We start from the raw sequence: 22,889 nt of genomic DNA on the forward strand, positions 1-22,889 counted from the left end.
AAAATATATCAATTTTACTGGAAAGAGCTCTTTATAGAAACTGCCACTGGCCAGTACATATGCATGTTGAAACCGGACATGTCAGCTGGCAGTATGCACATACCTGCCGGTTTGCCACTGCTGTGCTTGCCGCAAGTTTTAAAGGAAACTATTGCCCGAGAACCCTTAGATACTCAGCTAAACACCTCACAACTTTTAACTGTTGGAGAAAAAGCTTTCTATCTATATAGCGCAACATGACAAAGTGAACGAGATACAGATCTCTGCATGTCACTTCTCAAACTCAACTTCACATTAGTTCTGCAAGACTCCCTCAGAAGATTGCATTATTTTCAACTTGATTCAAGAGACCAGTATCCCAATAGCAGGTATGTTACCTGGTTCCCTGGTTTCACCAAACGCAACGCAGCCTCAGCACATAGGTGAGCGGCCTTCAGAACATCAGCTTTGCGTCCAGTAACTGGAGTTTCCTGTAAAAATGAATAAACGATAAAAAAAAAAAAAAAAAATACTTTCAATTTTCCGTTGCTAGTAAAATAAAGGAAATTGAGTAAAAATGTTCTACCATCCTGACATGGAAAGCTGGCTCTATACTCTAACACCTGACACGAATTAGATATCCAAAACTGTATTACACATGCCATCGAATATATACATACATACACATACATATATATATATACATACACATACACACATACACATACACACACATATATATATATATATATATATATATATATATATACACACACACACACACACACACAATAGTCATCTCCCTGCGATACCTTAATGTCATGGCTGATTCCCTACAGAGCTATACAAACTTTGTGCTCCGAGCTCTACCCATAGATGCGCCCATCCCAATCTGCCAACTAGCCTCATGCTTCAAACCCCTAGCCCTCCTATCCCGTTTCACAGCGACATTTCATGTTTTACAATGCCCCTCTTCTACAACACCCATGCCTCTTTGCAGGCCCATTGCCAGCCATGCCCTAACTTCCTGAATCGTAGCTCTAGCCCACTCCTCCACAATGCATTGCTTGCTCACCCACATTCATCTCCTGAGCCTTATTAGCATCTCGACTGACATCACACCAGAACTGCAGGTACCTTGTCATTGGCAGTTCTAAGTAGAAGTTTAAAAGACTGTGCCTCAGCAGGCCCTCCAGTCTTGCACGTGCCCATGAAATGTTGTCCACTCTTTTATTCTCACCTGCCCTCATCTTTCTCATTATCCTGCTAAATCCCACCAGAGTTCCTGCTTAATCCAAACTTAGACCCCTCCCCCCCCCCCCCCCATCCATATTCGGCTTAATTTTTCCATATTGCATGCCCACCCACAACTAAAGCAAAGCCTGGCCTACACTTAACACTTGCCTCCTATTCAAATAAAGTCCATGAAGTCATGCAAGTGTCAGCTCCTTCTCATAAGGCACTTCTCCACTTACTTCACATACACAACTAATTTACTCTGAAAATAGATCACATTAATAGTACACCACACATTACCATATCATTCTTGAATGCTTTAGCATCTGCCTTGATAACACTCGACGAATGCAAGAAACATTCTCTTCACTTGAATCCCCAGATCTGCATCAACCAAGTCTCTGGTCCTGCTCAAGCTTCACGCCATACCCTAGAGGCCATCTAGTTGAAAAAACTTGCTTATCTGAACTTACCCCTGTGCTATGCCTCTCTGCATCAAGACACCTTTCACACCACAAATAGCCCGAGCTTTTGTTGACCTAGCCCCTACCCTACAGGAAGCCAAATGAATTAAGTGCACCATTACACATTGCAGCGTCAACTCAACGAGGAGCAGGCCCTATGAAGAAACATGACACCCTTTGGATGTGTGAGGGCCCCGTCTTCTACTCTTAGAGTGCCCTTTTGACCTGCGGTTCTTTCCTGTGGAAGAGTGCACCTTATTCATTTGGACTTAACTCTGGGAGGATGTGCAATGGAACAATCTGAAACCTCCCTCTAGTATTTTGTGCCCTACATGAGGGCCACTTGAAGACATTGAACTATATTACAAGCCCTTTCTACAATGGTCAGACCCAGCACCCCTCTTCAGCCAATGGCGCTCGCACACCCCTCTCCCCCTTTAGTACCACTCAAACTTCTTAAGAGCCGTCCTCTGCCCATCCACCATCCGCTAAGGAACAAAATGGTTTAAGAACAGCTATGCGCAAAGTTTCACATTTGTGAATGTAGATGAAAAAAAAAAAAAAGTTAGAATTTTGAATCTCACCTTGATGAAAACCCCAAGATAGCTCGACCTTGTAGAGCCCACACTGTACAGAGTTCCTTTGTCTGGCTATTCCAGGCCCCAGTCATCCCTTACTGCAAATCAGGACTGCCACCTGACCCATGCCTACTGACCATCAAGAAACTCTTTCCCACAGTCTAATATTAACACCCTGAAAGCCTCCATGCTCAAAAGAAAACACATTTGCTTCAATCAACATCTAAGACAAGTATGGAGATTGCCATAAGACCATTTCTAGGGAAACTTGTTAGAAGGCCAGGAAAATACCACTCAATGTCTACACTGTCAATCACATCGCCCAGGTAGGGGGTCCATCCACAGAGTGAATCATAAAATCTTCTGAACATAAGACTGCAAGTTCCACAACAGACAAGAAAGGTGTACCACCCTGATACTTCACATACACCATCCGACTGTGCATTAGTGCACTCTACTTCACATCTGCATTATGCTAGTACAGAGGAATGTCAGATCTCCTTCTTATACAACCCGACATACTATCGCAACACCAAGCCCCATCTAAGATCCTTGATCTACTCAATGTGGCATGGCTGTTCAAGAGCTACCTCGAGAGCAATCTCTCACTGAATCGGTTTGACTTGAACTGCTTCAACTATGCAGAGCACTTGGATTAGTGTTCCTTTTAAGGGTACACTGCTGGGGCCAGTGCTTCAACACAAGCAGATCCAACCAGGACTTAATACTCCCAGTGACCAAAAAATGTGCCATGCTGAAGATACTAAGAAAAATAATATTTGATACTAATTCCATCTGTGATTATTCATATAAACATCTTCTGCCTTAACTAGGATATGGTTGAGCCATGTTAAAGTCTCAGAACATGCTTTAAGTAACGCATTTAGCTCTGCAATTCACCCTAGAGCAGTGGTCTCCAAACTCCCCCCCCCCCCCCTCCCTCCCCGCACATTGAAAAATAAAAATCACTGGGCCTCACAATTATTTTATAAAGATGGCAATGTTTAAATACGTATAGACCTATTAAAACATTGCAGTTAAGTACTGTTACCTTTTTAAAAAATGCAATAACATCCCCCCCAGGTGATCACTTGAGGTACCCCCCTAGCCCCCCACCCACCCCCACCCCTCCAGTTTGAAGACCTCTGCCCTAGAGCAAACTATTTTAGGCTTTGTTGTACTACATGTAGATATCAACTTTTCCTCCTTGTAGGAAAATGGCTCACTGTTGTAGTTACCCCACTTTTTACCTGCTATTGATGCTGACTTGACTGAGAAGTGTGCTGGGACCCTGTTAACCAGCCCCCAACACCAGTGTTCTTTCACTAAAAATGTACCATTGTACCTCTTGTAAAAGGTACCAGTGGTACCAAGGGCCCCTGTGACCAGGGAAGGTCTCTAAGGGCTGCAGCATGTGTTGTGCCACCCTTAGGGACCCCTCACGTAACACATGTACACTGCCATTGCAGATTGTGTGTGTTGGTGGGGAGAAAAAGGCAAAGTCGACATGGCATCTCCTCACGGTGCCATGCACACAAAATACTGCTTGTGGCATAGGTAAGTCACCCCTCTAGCAGGCCTTACAGCTCTAATGCATGGGGCACTATACCACAGGTGAGGGCATAGCTGCATGAGCAATATGCCCCTACGGTGTCTAAGTCTATTCTTAGACATTGTAAGTACAGTGTGGCCATATAAAGTATATGGTCTGGGAGTTCGTCAATAAACAAACTCCACAGCTCCATAATGGCTACACTGAATACTGGGAAGTTTGGTATCAAACTTCAGAATAATAAACCCACACTTCTGCCAGTGTTGGATTTATTCAAAATGCACACAGAGGGCATTTCGAGATGCCCCCTGTATTTTACCCAATCCTTCAGTGCAGGGCTGATGGTCTGTGCCAGCCTGCTGGTGAGACACGCGTTTCTGACCCTCTGGGGTGAGGGCCTTCGTGCCCTCTGAGGCCAGAAACAAAGCCTGCTCTGGGTGCAGGAGCATATTTGCTGTGTGGAGTGCAAGTTGTGTTTTTTCACCTGATGTGCACTCGTACTGCCTTAGTGGACTGTGATTTTGGGGGACTATACTGTGATCGTTCTGCTAGGTTGTTCTGTTGTGGTGTGCATTGTTTTTCCTGTGGATGATACATTGCAATGTACTTTTGGATGTCAATATGTAGTGGCACATTTCCAGCCAAAAGCAGCCTAATCCTGAAATTTCTTTATAACAAGCAACATTTTACCACTGTATTAGGTGGTAAGATAGCACAGCTCCAGCTTTTCAACTTTTAAGAAATCAGTCAACTAAAAACTGTGGCACAAACTGTCTTGACTTAAGTGTTCACTTTGTGATACAACTGCAGGTGCTTTCACTCAGGACAAAGTGAGATTTCTAAATTCTTAAGATTTGGTTTCAGGGCCATCATTTATATATGAAGCAACAAGTGACATCAACCATGGTGCATGTGTGCAAAATGATTCATGCATCAAGTGTTTCTAATACCCTCTTTCTGAACATTGTCAAAATCTTGTGTTTGGTAAACAGGGTAAATTTATTAAACATGTAAAGCGTTTTCTAAAAATATTCAGTCTTTGACTGTTGCGCCTACATTCCTATTTAGTGCTCCCACAGACATTCTGGACCAGAATACAAAAATTATTGAACAGGTATACCTTTGTGGCACCCACAACGAAGCTGTGGGCAACATTGGCTATAAAGCCATCCACGTGGACTCCCAGGTCACTGCAACGTAAGAAAAGAGAGCAGTTAAATGAAAGGATGCAGCTAGCATAGATAAAAATCCAAATAGTTGCCGATTCTGTCCAAATCAAAACAAGGTTTGGCATAGCCAACAGATTTGGCTTCAGCGTGCCAATGCATGTAAACAAGGGCATTACCAAATGAAGTTTTGAATGCATAAGTGTGGCTTTACTACAACCCCTGTCAGTGGGAAAAGGTATTCAAACAATTGGTTTCTTTGTAAAATGCACACTGGACGTGACAAAAAGGATGATGATTGACTGCCCTTTTCAGATGTGAAGTAGTCCCTTGGGCATCCAATGGAAGTACTTTGTGGAATAATACACTAAATGCCCAACAGCATGATGTCACAGTTCTGAGTGGAGACATAGCCCACTCCATGTGTTAAAGAATTTGTAACAATATGTTAAGCGGACAGCTGTGCGTCAAGCCAGACCTGAAAACAGAATAGCAGTTAACCCCCTCATAAAAAAAATTAATAAATATATGTAAAGAACTTGTACAGGTACAAGCAGTGCAATATTCTTCTAGTTAATCTCCTTGCGACAGATCTAATGGCAATACAAAAGTAAAAGGCAAATAGGAGGCTTTCACACTTGTATTCCACGGAGATGCATTTTACAGATTTCTTGCTTTCAACTACATGAAATTTGCGATACAGGACGTTTATATATGGATGACCACTTCATACATGTAGATAAACAGATGGTTGGGAAGAAGCAGAAAAGAGCTAAATGCAAATCTAAGGCTCACTGGTACAACACAACAAGTAAAGATAAACAAACCAGCTAATTAATGCATGCTGCATGTCTTGGGGGACAGTCTCTGCTAGACCTTTGAGAATACAGTCTGTGCAATTCTCTGTTTATAGATCTTATATTAGGGAAAAGTAAAGCCCATTTGGCAGAAATCAACCATCTCAAACTTCAATCTAGTGTAAACCAAAAAACTGATTGTTCATTAAAACTGCGACAATTGGAAAGACTGCAACGTACTCACATTTTGACCAAGTCCCCTTCCTTCAGTAAATAATCTTGGTCACTCTTCAAGGGGGAGAAGTGGCAGACACAGTGATTTACAGATATACTGGTTGGGAAAGCAATACCTGTGAAGAAAAGGTCAGATTGGGTAATGAAGCTGGGAGCAGGTGGAGGCAGAACTGAGTCTAACTCTGGGGAAATTAGGTGCTAGGTACGATGAAAAGCAGTACAACAGAATGAATCAAAACATGCAGCAAGCAAACCTTTTTATGAGTATGGATAACACAAGTTGCAGTTATACCAACTGGATAGCACATAACGATCAAAGACGTCCCTGCTCACCGAGCACAGAAAAAAACGCACCTCGAGTAGCTACAATGTTTCTTTTCAATTAAGTGCTATGGTAACCACACAAAAAAAGAAAAAGTGAAGACTATGCATGTTGTAGTTGAGAGAGGCTATTTAGAAACATTTACTATGGTTACAACAAACGAACTCAGTCAGCCATTCCTTTGCGAGCCTGTTCTCACACTGTCCATAAGGAAGTGCGTACAGCACAGAATCGGTCAGGACCGGGGGCTTCAGATTACGCCTCTTCTTCTCTGCTGTTTATTAAAATTCCAAACAGCAGCCGAATGAAAATAAAAACTTTTCCAAAAAAATTAATTTCCCACAATCATATCATAACTGTAGCACCAATTATGGCTCCAAACAGTCCTCTTTCTTTGCTGCTTTGCATAAGAGGTCTCTTCTATACTTGATCCATAGGTTATTTATTACAAGTATTGCATTATATTTTAACAATTAGTCTGCAGTTTACACAGCTGGCCATGAATCCATTGAGCATCCAACAAGGGTGCTGGGAGGTCAGGAGACAAAGCGCTTCGACGCAAGGACGATAGTCCTCTTTCTAGCTTGCCTGTCCGTCGGGTGCGCATTTCGTGCAACTGGTTCATTGCTGGCTTTTATCGGTTCATGAGCCACGCTTGGCACTGCAAGTCAGTCAGCTCCCGCTGTGTTTTCTAGCGGTCGAGCAGAGTCTCCCTTACACCCACTGCCTAGGCTGTACAATTGGCAGAATATAGGCTTGGCCTGAGGGGTAAAAAACATCTATAAGAGAGCAAAAGGCTATTTGTAAAGCGAGGTCTTCAACCTGCTGGTTCTTTGCCTCCATTACCTCCCCAACCGGCCACAGGTTTCCTGGGCTGCCCACCCCCTGTTCCTGCTCTCCACACACAGCATGAAGAAAGTCTTCAGTTTATTCTCATCATTTTTTGAGCTCTTGCTCTCAGTTTCCATATTAACATGTCAGACAGGCAGGCAGGCACCCGAAAAAGCTTATTACCAGGACCAATAAGACTTAATCCTGGCAGAAGATATTGCACATGCCCTTGCTGCCTCTGTAGCTGTCATTCAGTCAAATCAAAATCAGCTTTATTCGATTGGTTTTAAAATTATAAAAGCACAGCATAATAAACACTTTAAAAAGTTAATTTGCGACTACAATATAAACTAGCTCCCACTCATTAAAAAGTGTTGACTTTCTATGCATCAAGATAACCCATAAAAATGTAGACAACATTACATATACGGACAGTTGGAAAAGACTGTAAACACACATAGGCTGGACGACATTGCACCAGGTTCATGGATATCAACAACAATGCCTTTCTTTGAATATTGTACACATTTCAGAAAAGGATTGTATGAAAGGTGCTTTTGATCAGTCTGTCAAACAGGCATCTTTCCAAAGGTCGTGACCAGTCACTCAGTTACCAAATGGTGAAAAATGGCCAGGCTGAACCTGGTCAAAACAAATCTATGCTGATCACTGCTTACCTCAGTTCAATACACTTGCATGCTAAATGAGTTTAAAAATCAGCTGATAAAAAATAAAATAAAAAAAACACACTTGGTTTGAACAGCTCTGCAGATAACCTTAGCTCTTCCAGATGTATATAGTACTTATTCCTCATGGATTTCCTTGAAACGGACCTTCATGTTTCAGTTTTGAGGAAGTAATCTTGATGCAGCCAGTCAAGGCCCTTGCAGTGGCACTCCAGCCCATTGCCAGACAGCGTAAACATTATGCCCAGAAGGACTCCCCACCCCATACGGCTCAGATACTACCATACCATCTACAGAAAAGTGAGCCCCCTAAGACCTCCTAATGGCCCCACGCAGCTACCTTGGCCCGACTCAAGTTCTCTCCACCGACCAGGACTACACAACACAACCTTCCACTAGTGCCCAAGTCGTCTTTGGCACCCCTCCCTCAGATGACATACATTCCCTCCCCTCTGACGATAAACCCCTGCGCCCTCAGAAACAGCACTGCTCTCACACTGATGCCCAACAGACCACTCCTATCTCAGCAGAGTCCACTCTTCCTACCCTGTCCTTTGACCCCGACGCAATAATAAACCTAAGGTCTGCTGACTGGGCTCCCCTACCTGCAGTCTCCGAATATGCATGTGACAGACGCAGGAAGAGTTCTGAGAAGGACGTGCGAAACAGACTTTCGCCTGAGTGTCCACAGCCCGACAATCCCTGATGAGGTGGCACCAATACCCTAATTGGACCCAAATCTTGCCATGTTCCTTAAACAATGGACCAAAGATCCTGAAAAAGGGATCAACAGATCGTCGAGGTCCTACCAAGCTAAGGTTCATGACCTTGCAGGCCACTTATGTCAAATATTGGATACCGCAGTGTCAGCAAAAGATTCTGGACAACCATTAATCTGGACAAACTTGAAGGCTGGGCACAACACACTATGCTTACAGTGCAATGTCCATAGAGAGAAGAGGTTTCATCCTTCTAAGGATAGATCAAAAAACAGGCAGAACTACCCAACGCAGAACCGGGCCCGCTAGCCAATGGGCTGTTATTTGGTGACAAATTTGGTAAAGACTTGGGCAAGTTTGTGCATATGCTTACAGCACTGGACAAAGCCACAACCTCCATGAAAAAAAGTTGTCCACCAATGCCTTTTTACCAGGGCCGGCAGGTTCAGTGGGCACCCGTCCAGTCATTACCTTTCCAGAAGCTCTCAGTTCAACTTCAACTCCTCAGACAGAGGTTATGTCCCCCCAACAGACACATTTTGCCCAGACAGGGCCTGTGGAGGTCGCGGACAATCCCACAGAGAAGGTTACCGCTCCCAAGGCTCTTACGCCTCCAGCACCAATACTAAAGGTAAGCCTGATCCATCCTTCAGACATTTTGGGGGGCAGGTCCGGACAATTACGGAACAATTGGTCCCTATTAACATCCAATAATTGGGTTCTGGAAACGATCTCTAGGTCAAAGATGGAATTTTTCGGGACTCCCCTCCAATCATTCTCAGCACACCCTATCCACTTTTCCCTACCAGATCAATCTTTTATTCAACAAGAGAGCAACTCTAGATCAAGGAGGCAATTGCATCTTGCCAAACGGATCCTTCGGGGCTTTGCAGCAACATTTTCATAGTAAATAGGAAAGAGGGTGGTTCTCGTTTAGTGATCAACCTGAGGGAATTCAACCCTTCATCGTTATTTCAAAATGGAAGGGGTCTATCTCAGATATCCTCAGGGAGGGCAACTGGATGGTTCGCCTCGACCTCAAGGATGCTTCTCTCGATCCAGACTCCCCCCCCCCCCCTCCAAACATAAATTTCTCCAAATCATGTGTGTAAAGAAATGGCTCCCTGTTGCAGTTACCCCCCACTTTTAGCCTGATACTGATGCTGACTTGACTGAGAAGTGTGCTGGGACCCTGCTAACCAGGCCCCAGCACCAGTGTTCTTTCACCTAAAATGTACCATTGTCTCCACAATTGGCACAACCATGGCATCCTGTTAAGTCCCTTGTAACTGGTACCAAGGGCCCTGATGCCAGGAAGGTCTCTAAGGGTTGCAGCATGTCTTATGCCACCCTAGGGACCCCTCACTCAGCACAGACACTGCTTGCCAGGTTGTGTGTGCTGGTGGGGAGAAAATGACTAAGTCGACATGGCACTCCCCTCAGGGTGCCATGCCAACCTCACACTGCCTGTGGCATAGGTAAGTCACCCCTCTAGCAGGCCTTACAGCCCTAAGGCAGGGTGCACTATACCACAGGTGAGGGCATATGTGCATGAGCACTATGCCCCTACACTGTCTAAGCAAAACCTTAGACATTGTAAGTGCAGGGTAGCCATAAGAGAATATGGTCTGGGAGTCTGTCAAAAACGAACTCCACAGCTCCATAATGGCTACACTGAATACTGGGAAGTTTGGTACCAAACTTCTCAGAATAATAAACCCACACTGATGCCAGTGTTGGATTTATTAAAAAATGCACACAGAGGGCATCTTAGAGATGTCCCCTGTATTTTACCCAATTGTTCAGTGCAGGACTGACTGGTCTGTGCCAGCCTGCTGCTGAGAGACGAGTTTCTGACCCCATGTGGTGAGAGCCTTTGTGCTCTCTGAGGACAGAAACAAAGCCTGCTCTGGGTGGAGGTGCTTCACACCTCCCCCCTGCAGGAACTGTAACACCTAGCAGTGAGCTTCAAAGGCTCAAGCTTCGTGTTACAATGCCCCAGGGAACTCCAGCTAGTGGAGATGCCCGCCCCCTGGACACAGCCCCCACTTTTGGCGGCAAGTACAGGAGAGATAATGAGAAAAACAAGGAGGAGTCACTTGTCAGTCAGGACAGCCCCTAAGGTGTCCTGAGCTGAGGTGACTAACTTTTAGAAATCCTCCATCTTGTAGAAGGAGGATTCCCCCAATAGGAATAGGGATGTGCCCCCCTCCCCTCAGGGAGGAGGCACAAGGAGGGTGTAGCCACCCTCAAGGACAGTAGCCATTGGCTACTGCCCTCCCAGACCTAAACACACCCCTAAATTCAGTATTTAGGGGCTCCCCTGAACCTAAGAATTTAGATTCCTGTAACTTACCGAAGAAGAAGACTGCTGAGCTGAAAACCCCTGCAGAAGAAGGAAGACGACACCAACTGCTTTGGCCCCAGTCCTACCGGCCTGTCTCCTGCCTTCTAAAGAAACCTGCTCCAGCGACGCTTTCTCCAGGACCAGCGACCTCTGAATCCTCAGAGGACTGCCCTGCTTCAAGAGGAACAAGAAACTCCCGAGGACAGCAGCCCTGTTCCAAAAAGACTGCAACTTTGTTTCAGAGGAGCAGATTTAAAGACCCCCTGCAATCCCCGCAAGCAGCGTGAGACTTGCAACACTGCACCCGGCGACCCCGACTCGACTGGTGGAGAACCAACACCTCAGGGAGGACCCTCCGGCGACTCCGAGACTGTGAGTAACCAAAGTTGTTCCCCCTGAGCCCCCACAGCGGGAATCCCCAGGCCCCCTGACCGCGACTGCCTTACTCTAAAATCCCGACGGCTGGAAAAGACCCTGCACCCGCAGCACCTGAAGGATCGGAACTCCAGTGCAGGAGTGACCCCCAGGAGGCCCTCTCCCTTGCCTAGGTGGTGGCTACCCCGAGGAGCCCCCCCTTGCCTGCACCGCTGAAGAGACCCCCTTGGTCTCCCATTGATTTACATTGCGAACCCGATGTTTGTTTGCACACTGCACGCGGCCGCCCACGCACTGCTGAGGGTGTACTTTCTGTGCTGACTTGTGTCCCCCCCGGTGCCCTACAAAACCCCCCTGGTCTGCCCTCCGAAGACGCGGGTACTTACCTGCTGGCAGACTGGAACCGGGGCACCCCCTTCTCTCCATTGAAGCCTATGCGTTTTGGGCACCACTTTGAACTCTGCACCTGACCGGCCCCTGAGCTGCTGGTGTGGTGACTTTGGGGTTGCTCTGAACCCCCAACGGTGGGCTACCTTGGACCCCAATCTGAACCCAGTAGGTGGTTTACTTACCTGCAAAAACTAACATTACTTTACCTCCCCCAGGAACTGTGAAAATTGCACTAAGTGTCCACTTTTAAAACAGCTAATTGTGTTTTATGTGAAAAGTATATATGCTACTGTAATTATTCAAAGTTCCTAAAGGACTTACCTGCAATACCTTTCAAATGAGATATTACATGTAGAATTTGAACCTGTGGTTCTTAAAATAAACTAAGAAAATATATTTTTCTATAACAAAACCTATTGGCCTGGATTTGTCTCAGTGTGTGTACCTCATTTATTGCCTGTGTGTATGTACAACAAATGCTTAACACTACTCCTTTGATAAGCCTACTGCTCGACCACACTACCACAAAATAGAGCATTAGTATTATCTCTTTTTGCCACTATCTTACCTCTAAGGGGAACCCTTGGACTCTGTGCATGCTATTCCTTACTTTGAAATAGCACATACAGAGCCAACTTCCTACAATGTGCAACAACAAATGCTTTTTATTTCAAAGATCTTCCATTTGGTCTATCCTCTGCCCCTAGGTGTTTTAACAAGCTCATGCACTCATCAGTAGAGAATCTTCGCTCCAGAAAAAAAACTAATGATAATCTACCTTGACGATATTCTCAGAAGGGCCCAAGACATTCTATCCCTCCCTCAACACCTAGAGTGGCCTACTCAACATCTTCAGGAACTAGGCTCCCTTATCAATGCCAAGAAGTCAGCACTGCCCCCCCCCCCCCGCCCAATCATATGGAATTTCTTGGATTCTAGATAGACTACTTCTCTCCTATCCCTTCCGGTCCAAAAATTACACTTAATCCAGAAGGAGATCCGTTCCACTCACCGCAAAAACAGGATTTCCTTGAGAATTCTAGCCAGAATTGTGAGTCTTCTGGCCTCTTCCGTACAGACAATCTTTCCAGACCCTCCTTATTACAGAGCCTTACAGCTTCTGAACATACTTCATTTACAAAGAAGTCTTTCGTACTCTGAACAGCGCTCACACAAGAGACAGAGCAAACGCCAGTGGTGGCTGGACCATATGTCCGCATGGAACGGCAGAGCCATTTTGGACTGCCGGCCAGACGTGATTCTGGAATCTGACACCAGCACATCGGTGTGGGGTGCCAGGTGCAACACTGTATCCACCGGCAAGCTCTGGTCACGAGGCTAAAGTTTCCTGCACATAAGTTGTTTAGAGCTATTGGCAGGCTCCTGCGCAATCAGGAATCTAGCTCCCTGTTCAAACTGTTTTGTGCTCCTCAAGATGGATAGCATATCTGTAGACCATTACGTAAATGGGCTGGGAGGGGCTAAGTGTTGCATTCTTGTGGAGATAGCAAAAACTGTCATTACTGTTTCCATAACTGTATATCGATCACAGCGTAGTATCCCCTGGGTCAGCATAATACCACAGCCGATTGGAATTCGAGATGTCTCAGGGACCCCAGCGAGTGGAAGCTCAATCAATTGATATTCGAGGCTCTTCAGCTTCAATGTGGTCAATGTCACATAGACCTGTGTGCATCTTGCCTGTTCCACAATCCACCCCGTTTTTTCTCTTGGAGAACAGACCCCATTGCACTAGGCACAGACGCCTTCCAACAATGAAAGGGTCCTCTTCACTATGCCTTGCCTCCATTTCCAATGATCCCAAGAGTAACCTCCCAGGTCTTGCGCCTGAGGGCGCAACTGATCCATGTCACTCCCTTGTGGAGAGCTCAATCTTGGTTTCCAATCCTCCTAGAAATATCTTGTCCTTCCAGTCCAGATTCCCTCATTTCCTAACCTTCTGACAGACCCCACTGGACTCTTACATCCTCTTCAGTTTCAGAGGAAACTACAACTCATGGCCTGGTGTATTTCAGTCAACGCTGGTTTGTGCAAGGACTTTCGACCAGTCCCTTGATTTCATTTCAGCGTCCTGGACACATTCCACTAATAAAAGATAGGCCTCTGCTTGGTGTAAGTGGTTGGTTTATGCGATTCAAGGAACCAAGACCCTGTGGGGGGCCCCATTACTTCTGTGATTAATTTCTTAGATGAGATGGCATCAGAAGGCCTAGATTATTTTTCTGTCAGCTACAGATCAGCAATATCAGCTGGTCATGCCTTCAAAGAGGGTAAACGGGTAGGGGAACATCCTCTGGTGAGTAGGGTTATTCCTCTTTCCAACCCCCCACTTCCCAGATAATCTCATTTATGGGATGTCAATATCCTAAAGTTTCTCCAGAGATGGTCCTCCAATTATGACAACCAGGAAACAATTGTAAGCAAAATTAACCGGTCTTCTGTTTAATCTCTTGCAGAGGAGTCTCAGACGTTCATGCTCTACATATTTCAGGTAGAGTATATTTTCCTGAGGGTGTTACCTTCTCTATCTCGAAAACCAAAACACTTTTTAAACAAGTGTCATACCCTACTTTTACAGCGGATACTAAAGTTTGCATTGTTCAGTGTTTGAAGACCGTATTAGAGAATTATGTAAATCTAAGGGAGGCCAACTCCTCATAGCACTACAGAAACCGTCAACCAGTTTCAGCCACTTTGGCCTGCTGCGTGAAATGGACTCTAGCAGAGGAAGGTATTGACATCTATAAGTGTGGCGATCATTTTCTTCAAAGAGCTATGGTCTCGACGTCCTTTAACTTGGGAACTCAGCTACAGGACATAATGAAAGCAGCGGATTGGTCTGCAGATTCTACCTTTCAAGACTATTAAGCCGATTTTAGATGTGGCTTCCATGGTTATTCAATTGCTATGAACAAGCATAATCTGAAGTCTCTTTCAAAGAATATTTTTTTTTTCTAGCTTAAGCTAGAAGAATTTTCAATTCTATTAGGGACACGGAAGTGAGGATTAGCTCACCCGGTTATATACCCATTTATTCTGCTAATGCTTACATATTGTTTTGAATTACATACGTCAAATTGTATAAAGATCATTGTAATGATCAAATTGGTTAGTAAAGTATCCTTATTCCACATTGAGGTGTTACTTTTTTTTCCACCTTTCACTTTCAGAATCCAATCAGAAGAATGGGTAACTAATGCAAGTTACGTTATATCTCAGTTCAGGAACCCGTTGATCTGCAGTTAGGCAACGTCAGCACCATGTCAAGTAGGATTCTGACAGATGTTCCAGTTCGGCATCATGAGAGTTTAAAAAATTGCTCAGCTGAAGTACAAAGAAAGGGGACAGTTTTGGGCATCATAACGTTTATATACTGTATGTGCCATGACTGGTGCTACAGTTATAATGTCATAAGTGTGGGAAATTAAGTTTTGAAAAGTTTATTCTCATAGGCTGATGAGTTTGGAATTTTAATAAACAGCAAAGAAGAAGCATAACCCTTGCCTTTGTGTCCATAATGAAATTGAAAATTGACACTCAAGCTAGAAAGCATTTTATTCACTGTACACATGTGCCTGACAGTTTTAAGTAAAGACAACATAGGCAGCTTACAGGTCAGCCATGTCAGGACCAACAGGAGGTATGTTCACAATAATTTCAAAAGCAACATGCTAATGGCATGAGGCGAGGTCTCACCTTTTTTCATTTCCTTTTCTTTTTTGAAGATTTTACCAGTCTCCTCCATGATCAGAGCATCACCCTTTTCACAAAGGCTCAGAACCGAGCACCCAGTAGCGGCAGCATCGATTACAGTCCGGAGGACCCCTGAAAGATACGAGGCTACTGTTTTATTTGCAATCACAGTCAAAGAATTTAGCATGTTAATCACAAGAAAAGCAGAACTCATTTGTGTTCCCTTTTTATAAACGAGGTTTCTTCATGCAAAGAATAGGAAAGTTTAAAATGCATAGCAAAAGGATATAAAGTATAGGACTTGGGGAATATTGCAATAAATAGTATTAAGTTACTCATTCAGACGGCATTTGGTGCTACGGATCCAAATTATCTAGATTACATATGATAAATATGTCTTATCCCAGCCCTGAATACTATTAAATGCATCATCAAAAAAAAAAAAAAAAAAACTACAGCTAACCTGTTTTTAAGCAGACCATCAGTGCGTTACAAACTTGTAGCATCAGCCATGTGGTGTCCTGGTGAAGGGCCTTAAGTTCACATTCATCAGTATAAACCCTTTTTGCACGTATGTATTCAAACCTGTTGCAGAGTACCTGACACAAGGATCAGTATTGCGAGGGTTGTCGCAGATTTCAACTTTTCATTCCCAGCACTCAGTGCCAGGCTACATAATTTGTCAGTGTGCATTGCTAAGCTGCACAAACTCCAGTGGATGTCATCAAGAAAAGGAACGTGTCTCTACAGCAGCAACTGCAGGAGGAAGGGCTTTTAAAGTGAACCACACTAGGGAGACTGGATATCATCAAGCAATACAATGCATCCAGTGAGAAAGTGTTTGACTGAAAACAATGCAGAGTAGTCACTGCAAAAGATAATGTTGTAGGACAACCACCCCGCCATACAAGGGCCAACTTTTTAAACTGGGAGGTATGGATCCACTCTATTACTGGCAGAGGCCTTTGCCATACGCAGTCCAGTATACACGCTTCGTTAGAAAAAAACATAAGTGCCCAAATTACAACTGTCACTCACATCCCTGTCTTTCTAACGCAGTGATACTCAAAGTAGGGTCTGGGGGCTGCATGTGGACCTCCTGATCTTCACATGCGCACCCCCAGCAGCGCGAGAGCACTGGGCTGCTGTGTACTTGACCAAGTAGTAACATTGAAAAATATGTTAAATAAATGGTGTGTACTTAGACTAATTAAAGTTAAAGAGAAAAAGATGTCCTGCACCACTTAACTTTAGGAAAGCATTTTTAAAGACATTGTGCAAAAAATTTGTAAAATTATAATAAAATATTTTCAAAATTCAAAACAGTATTTAATTAACATGAAAATGTGTTCAACACAGACTATCAATTTAAAAAATACAACAGAAACATTCATGCCTCTGCCAACCCTGACAATGCCAATAGTCAACTAAGAGGCAAGTCAGTTGTTTAATAAAACCTTGTGGGTGTACATGGACAACATTTCTAGTTTATTAAATCAAACACCAGAGAAAACGTTGTGTATAGCGAATATCCTGAACTCATGTATTTCAAGGTGCTCGTGTGTCATAACAAAGAAAAAGGAGGCAAAATAAAAATAGACAATTGTCTAGGATCACGCAATTTGGCCAAGTAGGTCACCCAGGATTTCCGGTTCACACTGTGCAATTAACTATTTCATTCCAATTCAATAATGAATCTCTTAAGTTAGCGATAGCACCCACCTTAACAAAGCCCAACTCCCCCCTTGCTGGCATTAATGCGGCCCTCGGGCACACCACAGCGGCCCTTTGGAGAACGTTTGCGAGTACCCAGGATCTAACGTGTATTAAGGTCATATCATATACAACACAACTGTGTGGAAGCTGAAAGTACGGGTGTGCGATTGAAAGAATCTGATACTTTTCGCGGTGAGACCATATGATTGTTTTTGAGGCAGGCGCAACATGAGGCACTCACAAAGGTCTTGCAGCAATTATCAATCAGTTCCCTGAAATAACTGTGGGTTTAACTAAAAGAGCCGAGCTGGGCACCTTTAATTTTAGTGAAGTTAGAGATTATGTGCCCGGGTTTGGATTTGAGGCCTGCAAGCCCGGGACGGGCGACGATCGAGCAGAAAATGTTGCCCCCAGCACGCACAGTCAACAAGAAGCGTTTCTGAAACCAACAAATCCAAGCATGGCTCCGCCGAGACTGGACATGTACAAAGTAATTCTCGTTCTTGCCGGCCATGCTACAACCACATGGTACGTGGCGCCACAATTTCGCTTATAATTCGAGAAGGTTCCCAAGAACCCTTTTCTTACGCTCACGCTCCCTTCCGCATGTACATTTATTCGTCTTAACCCACGACATTTTGTAAAAGCATCTCTGCGTTTGTAAACCGCAACCCCTCGATGTGACGTTATTTTCCATCAAAAAGTTGCCACTAACCCACGGATCTAGGTTAAAGCTAAACAACAAATGGGAAGTTTCCAAATTCCACCGCACAATGCAAAATATGATGTACACTGAGGCATCACACAAGGTAAGCAGGGTCACAAAAATAATGTACGGATACCTATTTTGGTACAAGGCAACGCCCTTACAGGTTAAGCGATAGAAAAGCACAAAAGATCAGATAAAATGAGCGTCACAATATACTGAAAGGTACAAGTTGCGACAGCGTGACCTTTCGGTCTCCTAGAACATGTCAACAGGCAAATAGAGCATTCGCGCATCTCAAAATGCGGCACTTTTCTGTTCCCACCACATGACTAGTCTTTCAGTCAAACTGAAAGCAGTTTAAGGCTAGACTGAAGGAATAGCCGTCAGTAGACTCGCTGTAACACCGAACCTTAGCTTTGATTCTCCTACAGCCTTATTTGTGGTTTAGCGGGGTGTAGCGCGTTAATGCCTGCGCATGGCCACCAAAACCAGTCAGGTGATTGAAGTAAAAACTAACGAACTGACCAACTACTTGGGGGTCAGTTCTGGAGGCTCCAGCATTCCTAAAGATAAATCCGCTACTACGAAAAAAAGAAAAAAAAAAAAGTAACGTAATCGTTTTTAGCCAGCTCCTCATAGTGGAGATGTAACGCTCAATGAACCGTGTCTGTGGAGTGTTTAAAGTAAAACGAATACCCCCCCAAAAAAATGTTTGTGCCGTTGTAAAAAAGGACACACGTAATCATCAGGTACAACACCTATACGGGATTATGCAGTGTGTGTTTTGTCAAGTATAGCTCGCCCCTTGCTGTGCTTAGAAGCACGCCAAAGTTAGGCTAACCAATGTATTATTCTGCAGGCCGAAAGAATGCCCTGGCAGAGAGCTAATTCCAAGATTTCCCGTGTGACAATTCTACGGCGACAGTCTAATATTTTGCCAGAGTTCTAACCCCTTAAAGCAGTTTTTCCACCATATGCTATCTCACCCCTGATTACGCATCACGTTGATAAGTTATGTGACAACTTTCAGACAGAAAATAGACTCAAATTCTGGCTGGTATGACGGCTTACTAACTGAATGCAGGTTGTTTAATATGTTCAACAGCAATTTTTTTTTATTTTTAAAAAAGCTTAACACTCACATGTATCCTTTTTTGTACTTTTAAATTACCGACTCAAAAGGCTACATTGCACCTTTACATTACTTGGGCAGCTTTTTTTTTTTTTTTTTTTAAACTATTCATAACCAACACTCCCTCTTTGCCTGTCACAACAGGATAAAGCGGCACACCAGGCCGATCACGTGTCTACAACTAAAGAAACTTGTGTGCATTAATGGACATATTTTTATAACCTATACGCCAAAGGAGAAAAACGTGCCTGTATTCAAGACACCCTCAGTCTTGCAGTCTGTAAGCGCCATCATAAGGGGATACTGTTACCCACGTTACCAATGCTCAACGTACCCACCAAAAAGACCGAATGCTTACTCGGGTGTGTAAGATTCCAACTTGAGCCTCGTAATTCGAAACAGGTAACCGTTTGTGTTCAACCCAGTACCCTGTCTATTCTAAAGGCAGAGCAAATACCGGATAGACCTACTTATCCAGCTCTGTGCGGGAACCCACAAGTGTCTCACAAAACATAATCACCCCTATTACTATTATTGCAGTTGCATGAGCCTGCAACAGATCTTACTTAATGGGCGACTGCGAAACGGCCTGGTTTGACAACACACCCAAATATATTTTATAGACTAACAAGACCAGTCAAACAGCTAATGGGGAATTGAGGTTCAGCGTGTCCCGTAAAGCAAGGCACGTCAATACAAAGGTTTCATTATATATTATCCCGCTGCCCAAACGCACTACTATATAACTAAAAATAACCCTAGCAAAAGAAATCTGCTATCGTAACAATTAAAATATGAGTGACACAAGCCATACTGTACAATGTACAAATACAGAGACAGAGCAAACAAGTAAAGCGACCGGGGGTAAAACAAATACGAGGAAGGTGGCATACTGATTCTAATAAAAACCTGCGAGCAGACTCCTCCGTGTGAAGTCTAGAAGGGTCGCATACTGAAGCCCAGAAAGAGGATGAGGTCGCGGCCTTCTATAAATGATGGGAAAGTGTCAGCAGAATGTCCACTCTCCCTGACAGCTCTGCACCCACTTGTTACCTCCACACGGAGGACCTCGAACAATCGAAAAGGAGGGGGATCCCAATCTAAAAGAATGACTTTCACTAAGGCGCGTAGCTTCTAGAAAGCTATGAAATACTATCTGCTCCTCTTTGGGCGACACACTCCTTTTTGGTATCTACAGAATAACTCACGTGGACCGCAGGTGGCATTGAGAAAAAAATACTACAACTTCCATTTCAGTGAGGGGACGGGCAGGGAGGTTAAGGACACGAGTCCCTGGTAAGGGTTGCAAGAAGTAGACAACTAAAAGCACGCACGCCTACCGCCCTCCCTAGAAGGGACCGAAAGAGCGGCTTGCGAGTCCCCTCTGCTACACAACAGCGGCCTAGAAGCCCCAGGGGATCACCGCCAACGCGTGTCCCGGCACCCGTCATCCCAGGTGGATTCATACCAGGCCTGTCCAAACACATCCTATCGAGACTCACGGTTGGCGATGTCGCCGCCCATCTTGTACTTGGTCACCACCAGGTCCTCGGCGATGGTCTGCTCCTGCGGCTCATCGTCCCCCGACATCTTCAGCGAGCAGCGCGCGAGGCTACAGGACAGTGAGAGCGAGGGCAGAGCAGCGGCGCGAGGGGCGCCGTGACGTCAGCGCGCACAAACACCGACCATGCGGCCCTCGGCAAGCGCGGGAGCAGAAGCACGATGGCCAGTGAGTTAGGAGGAGATCCTGGGTATTGTAGTTCTCAAGTGACAGCAGATTAATGGACCGCGAAAGTGAGCGTAGTGTCTTTGACACTACAAAACCCGAAAGACAATCGTTCTGACAGGCGGATGTCGTAGTAGACGAGGATGTAACGTCACAACACCATTTCTAAGCTGTCAATAGGTTGTATGGGTATTTTAGTTCTGACTGGTTATTCTCTTCGAGAAACAAGAAGCAATGTGGACTGTTTTACCCGGCTGGCAAGCCGAGACGTTGATTAGATTTCTGGGCGCTGTAGTTCTTGGCAAACTGTGCGCAATGTGATTGTTAAATGAACACGGTGATAATTTAGAATTTTGTAATCGATGTGCAATACGGATAGGGGCGAAGTTGATGAGGGTAGAAGCCCTACATGATCCTTTCAGTTTTCATTAGCACGCTCTTCGTGGTGAAGACTTTACTTTACATAGGTTTTACACTGAGTGTTAAATCCGAAGGTAATCGAAAGACTGCCGAAATCTATGTTAAATGAAGACTTTTCTACTGCGTTGGAAAATCTATTTATGCTGCAGGTTTTTGGACTGTTGGGTAGTACCTGAAGATTTTGTACCTCTGCAACTGTAATGTTAATTTTATTTACGTAGATATTCATGGCTCAGATGAGGCGCCAATGCATGACTTTACCGAACCGATACTATCAGTGGGGAAGTGCTTGATTGGAAGAGTTTGCAACGAGATCATGTGGGAAGTGTTTTGGTGTCCTGAGTGACTAACCAGAGTGACCCTCTTATCCTGTACTTGGTCAGTGCTTAAACGTAGTGGAGAAAATAAGAGTGAGTCATAGCGGTAACATGGTTACATGAGTTGGTTTCTAGGAGTTATTCTGCAGGTACCTTATGATATTTGTGAGCGGCCGTCTAACATTCAAACTACGTTCTGTTATGGATACAGCTGTTAAGACTGATCCTCAGTGAAGAAATCTGTAAAGTAAAACGTGAGGCAAGCCGTTATTGTAAACAGTTTAGAATGGTGTAGGAAGCTGGCTCTGTATATACTATAGCAAAATGAAATATAGTGTGCACAAAGTCTAATGGTTCCCCAGAGGCTTAACATAGGCTATAGTAGATTATACTAATGCTCTCTTTGGTGGTAGTGTGGTCGAGCAGTTAGGCTTATCAGAGAGTAATGCAAAGCATTTGTTGTACACACACAGGAAATTAAGGAAGCACACACTCAATGACTCCAGATCAAATGTTTTTATGTAGCAAAAAGTACATTTTGTACTTTATTTCTATAACCACAAGATTCAAGTTGCAGGTAAGTACATTTGCAAGTAAGTATCTAACCTATGTATCAATACCACTTTGTTTCAAATTGGCAAGTTATACGGTTTTTGAATAAGTAGCAGTAATCTGTTATAAAAGTTGACACTGCAATTTTCAGAAAAGTTCTGGGAGGAAGAAAAGTTACTACAGGTTCAAGGTAAGTACAAGACTTGCAGTTCCAGTATCCAGGGGTTAGGAAGTCCACAGGTTGGGGTTCAACTTAACCCCAAACACCCACCACCAGCATCACGGGGCCGGCAGGATGCAGAGGTCAAAGTTAAGGTTGATTTAACATGGGCTTCAATGGAGAATTGCAGGTAAGTACCTGAATCTTTGGAAGGCAGACCTGGGGGGTTTAGAGGAGCATCTGGGGGCCACATGTCAGCACCAAACACACCCCCTCAGCGGCACGGGTGCATCAGGTGCAGGGTGCGAACACAGCGTCAGGCTCCCAATACTTTCCTATAGGGGGAACCCGGGGGTCACAAAGATGCTGCCCTTGAAGTCCAGGGGGTCGGTTTCCAGGAAACCAAAGGCTGGATAAGGGCGGGGGGAGGGGGGGGGGGGGCTGCTGGATGTTGCTGCACCAAAGTTTGGATTCCCTAAAGCCAGGGGGCTGCGGTTGCAGGGGTACCTTTTGGAGTCGGGAATCTTAGCCCGGTTCTGTTGCGTTAAGGGGGGTCCTACAGATATAGGGTGCAGGTGTTGTTGTGTTGAACAGAAGGGGAAAACCCAGGGTGGGCACTTATTCAGAATCCCCTGGGTACCAGCTCTAGTCGGTTGCGTCTTTAGTCTTCTCTGCTGGGGGTCAGCTTAGCAGACCTTTCTTCATGTGGGGTCGCCAGGAATCTGAGGAGCTAGGTTCAGGGGAGCCCTTAAATCCTGGAATTATGG

General features: G+C 44.6%; 1 protein-coding gene across 1 annotated transcript in view; it reads right to left on the reverse strand.

Annotated features, from left to right (window-relative positions):
• Positions 1–20,613, reverse strand: part of PA2G4 (proliferation-associated 2G4) — a 61,926-nt gene extending 41,313 nt beyond the window's left edge. The window contains exons 1-5 of the mRNA XM_069230583.1: positions 20,450–20,613; positions 15,394–15,522; positions 6,017–6,122; positions 4,930–4,999; positions 378–470 (exon numbers count right to left, since the gene is read on the reverse strand). Of these exons, the coding sequence (XP_069086684.1) occupies positions 378–470; positions 4,930–4,999; positions 6,017–6,122; positions 15,394–15,522; positions 20,450–20,537 (486 nt within the window). The 5' untranslated portion in view covers positions 20,538–20,613. The remainder of the gene's footprint in view (positions 1–377; positions 471–4,929; positions 5,000–6,016; positions 6,123–15,393; positions 15,523–20,449) is intronic.
• Between the last annotated feature and the right edge of the window lie 2,276 nt (positions 20,614–22,889).

The sequence above is a fragment of the Pleurodeles waltl genome, chromosome 4_2 (assembly GCF_031143425.1).
Source record: "Pleurodeles waltl isolate 20211129_DDA chromosome 4_2, aPleWal1.hap1.20221129, whole genome shotgun sequence".
Classification (NCBI taxonomy): Eukaryota; Metazoa; Chordata; class Amphibia; order Caudata; family Salamandridae; genus Pleurodeles; species Pleurodeles waltl.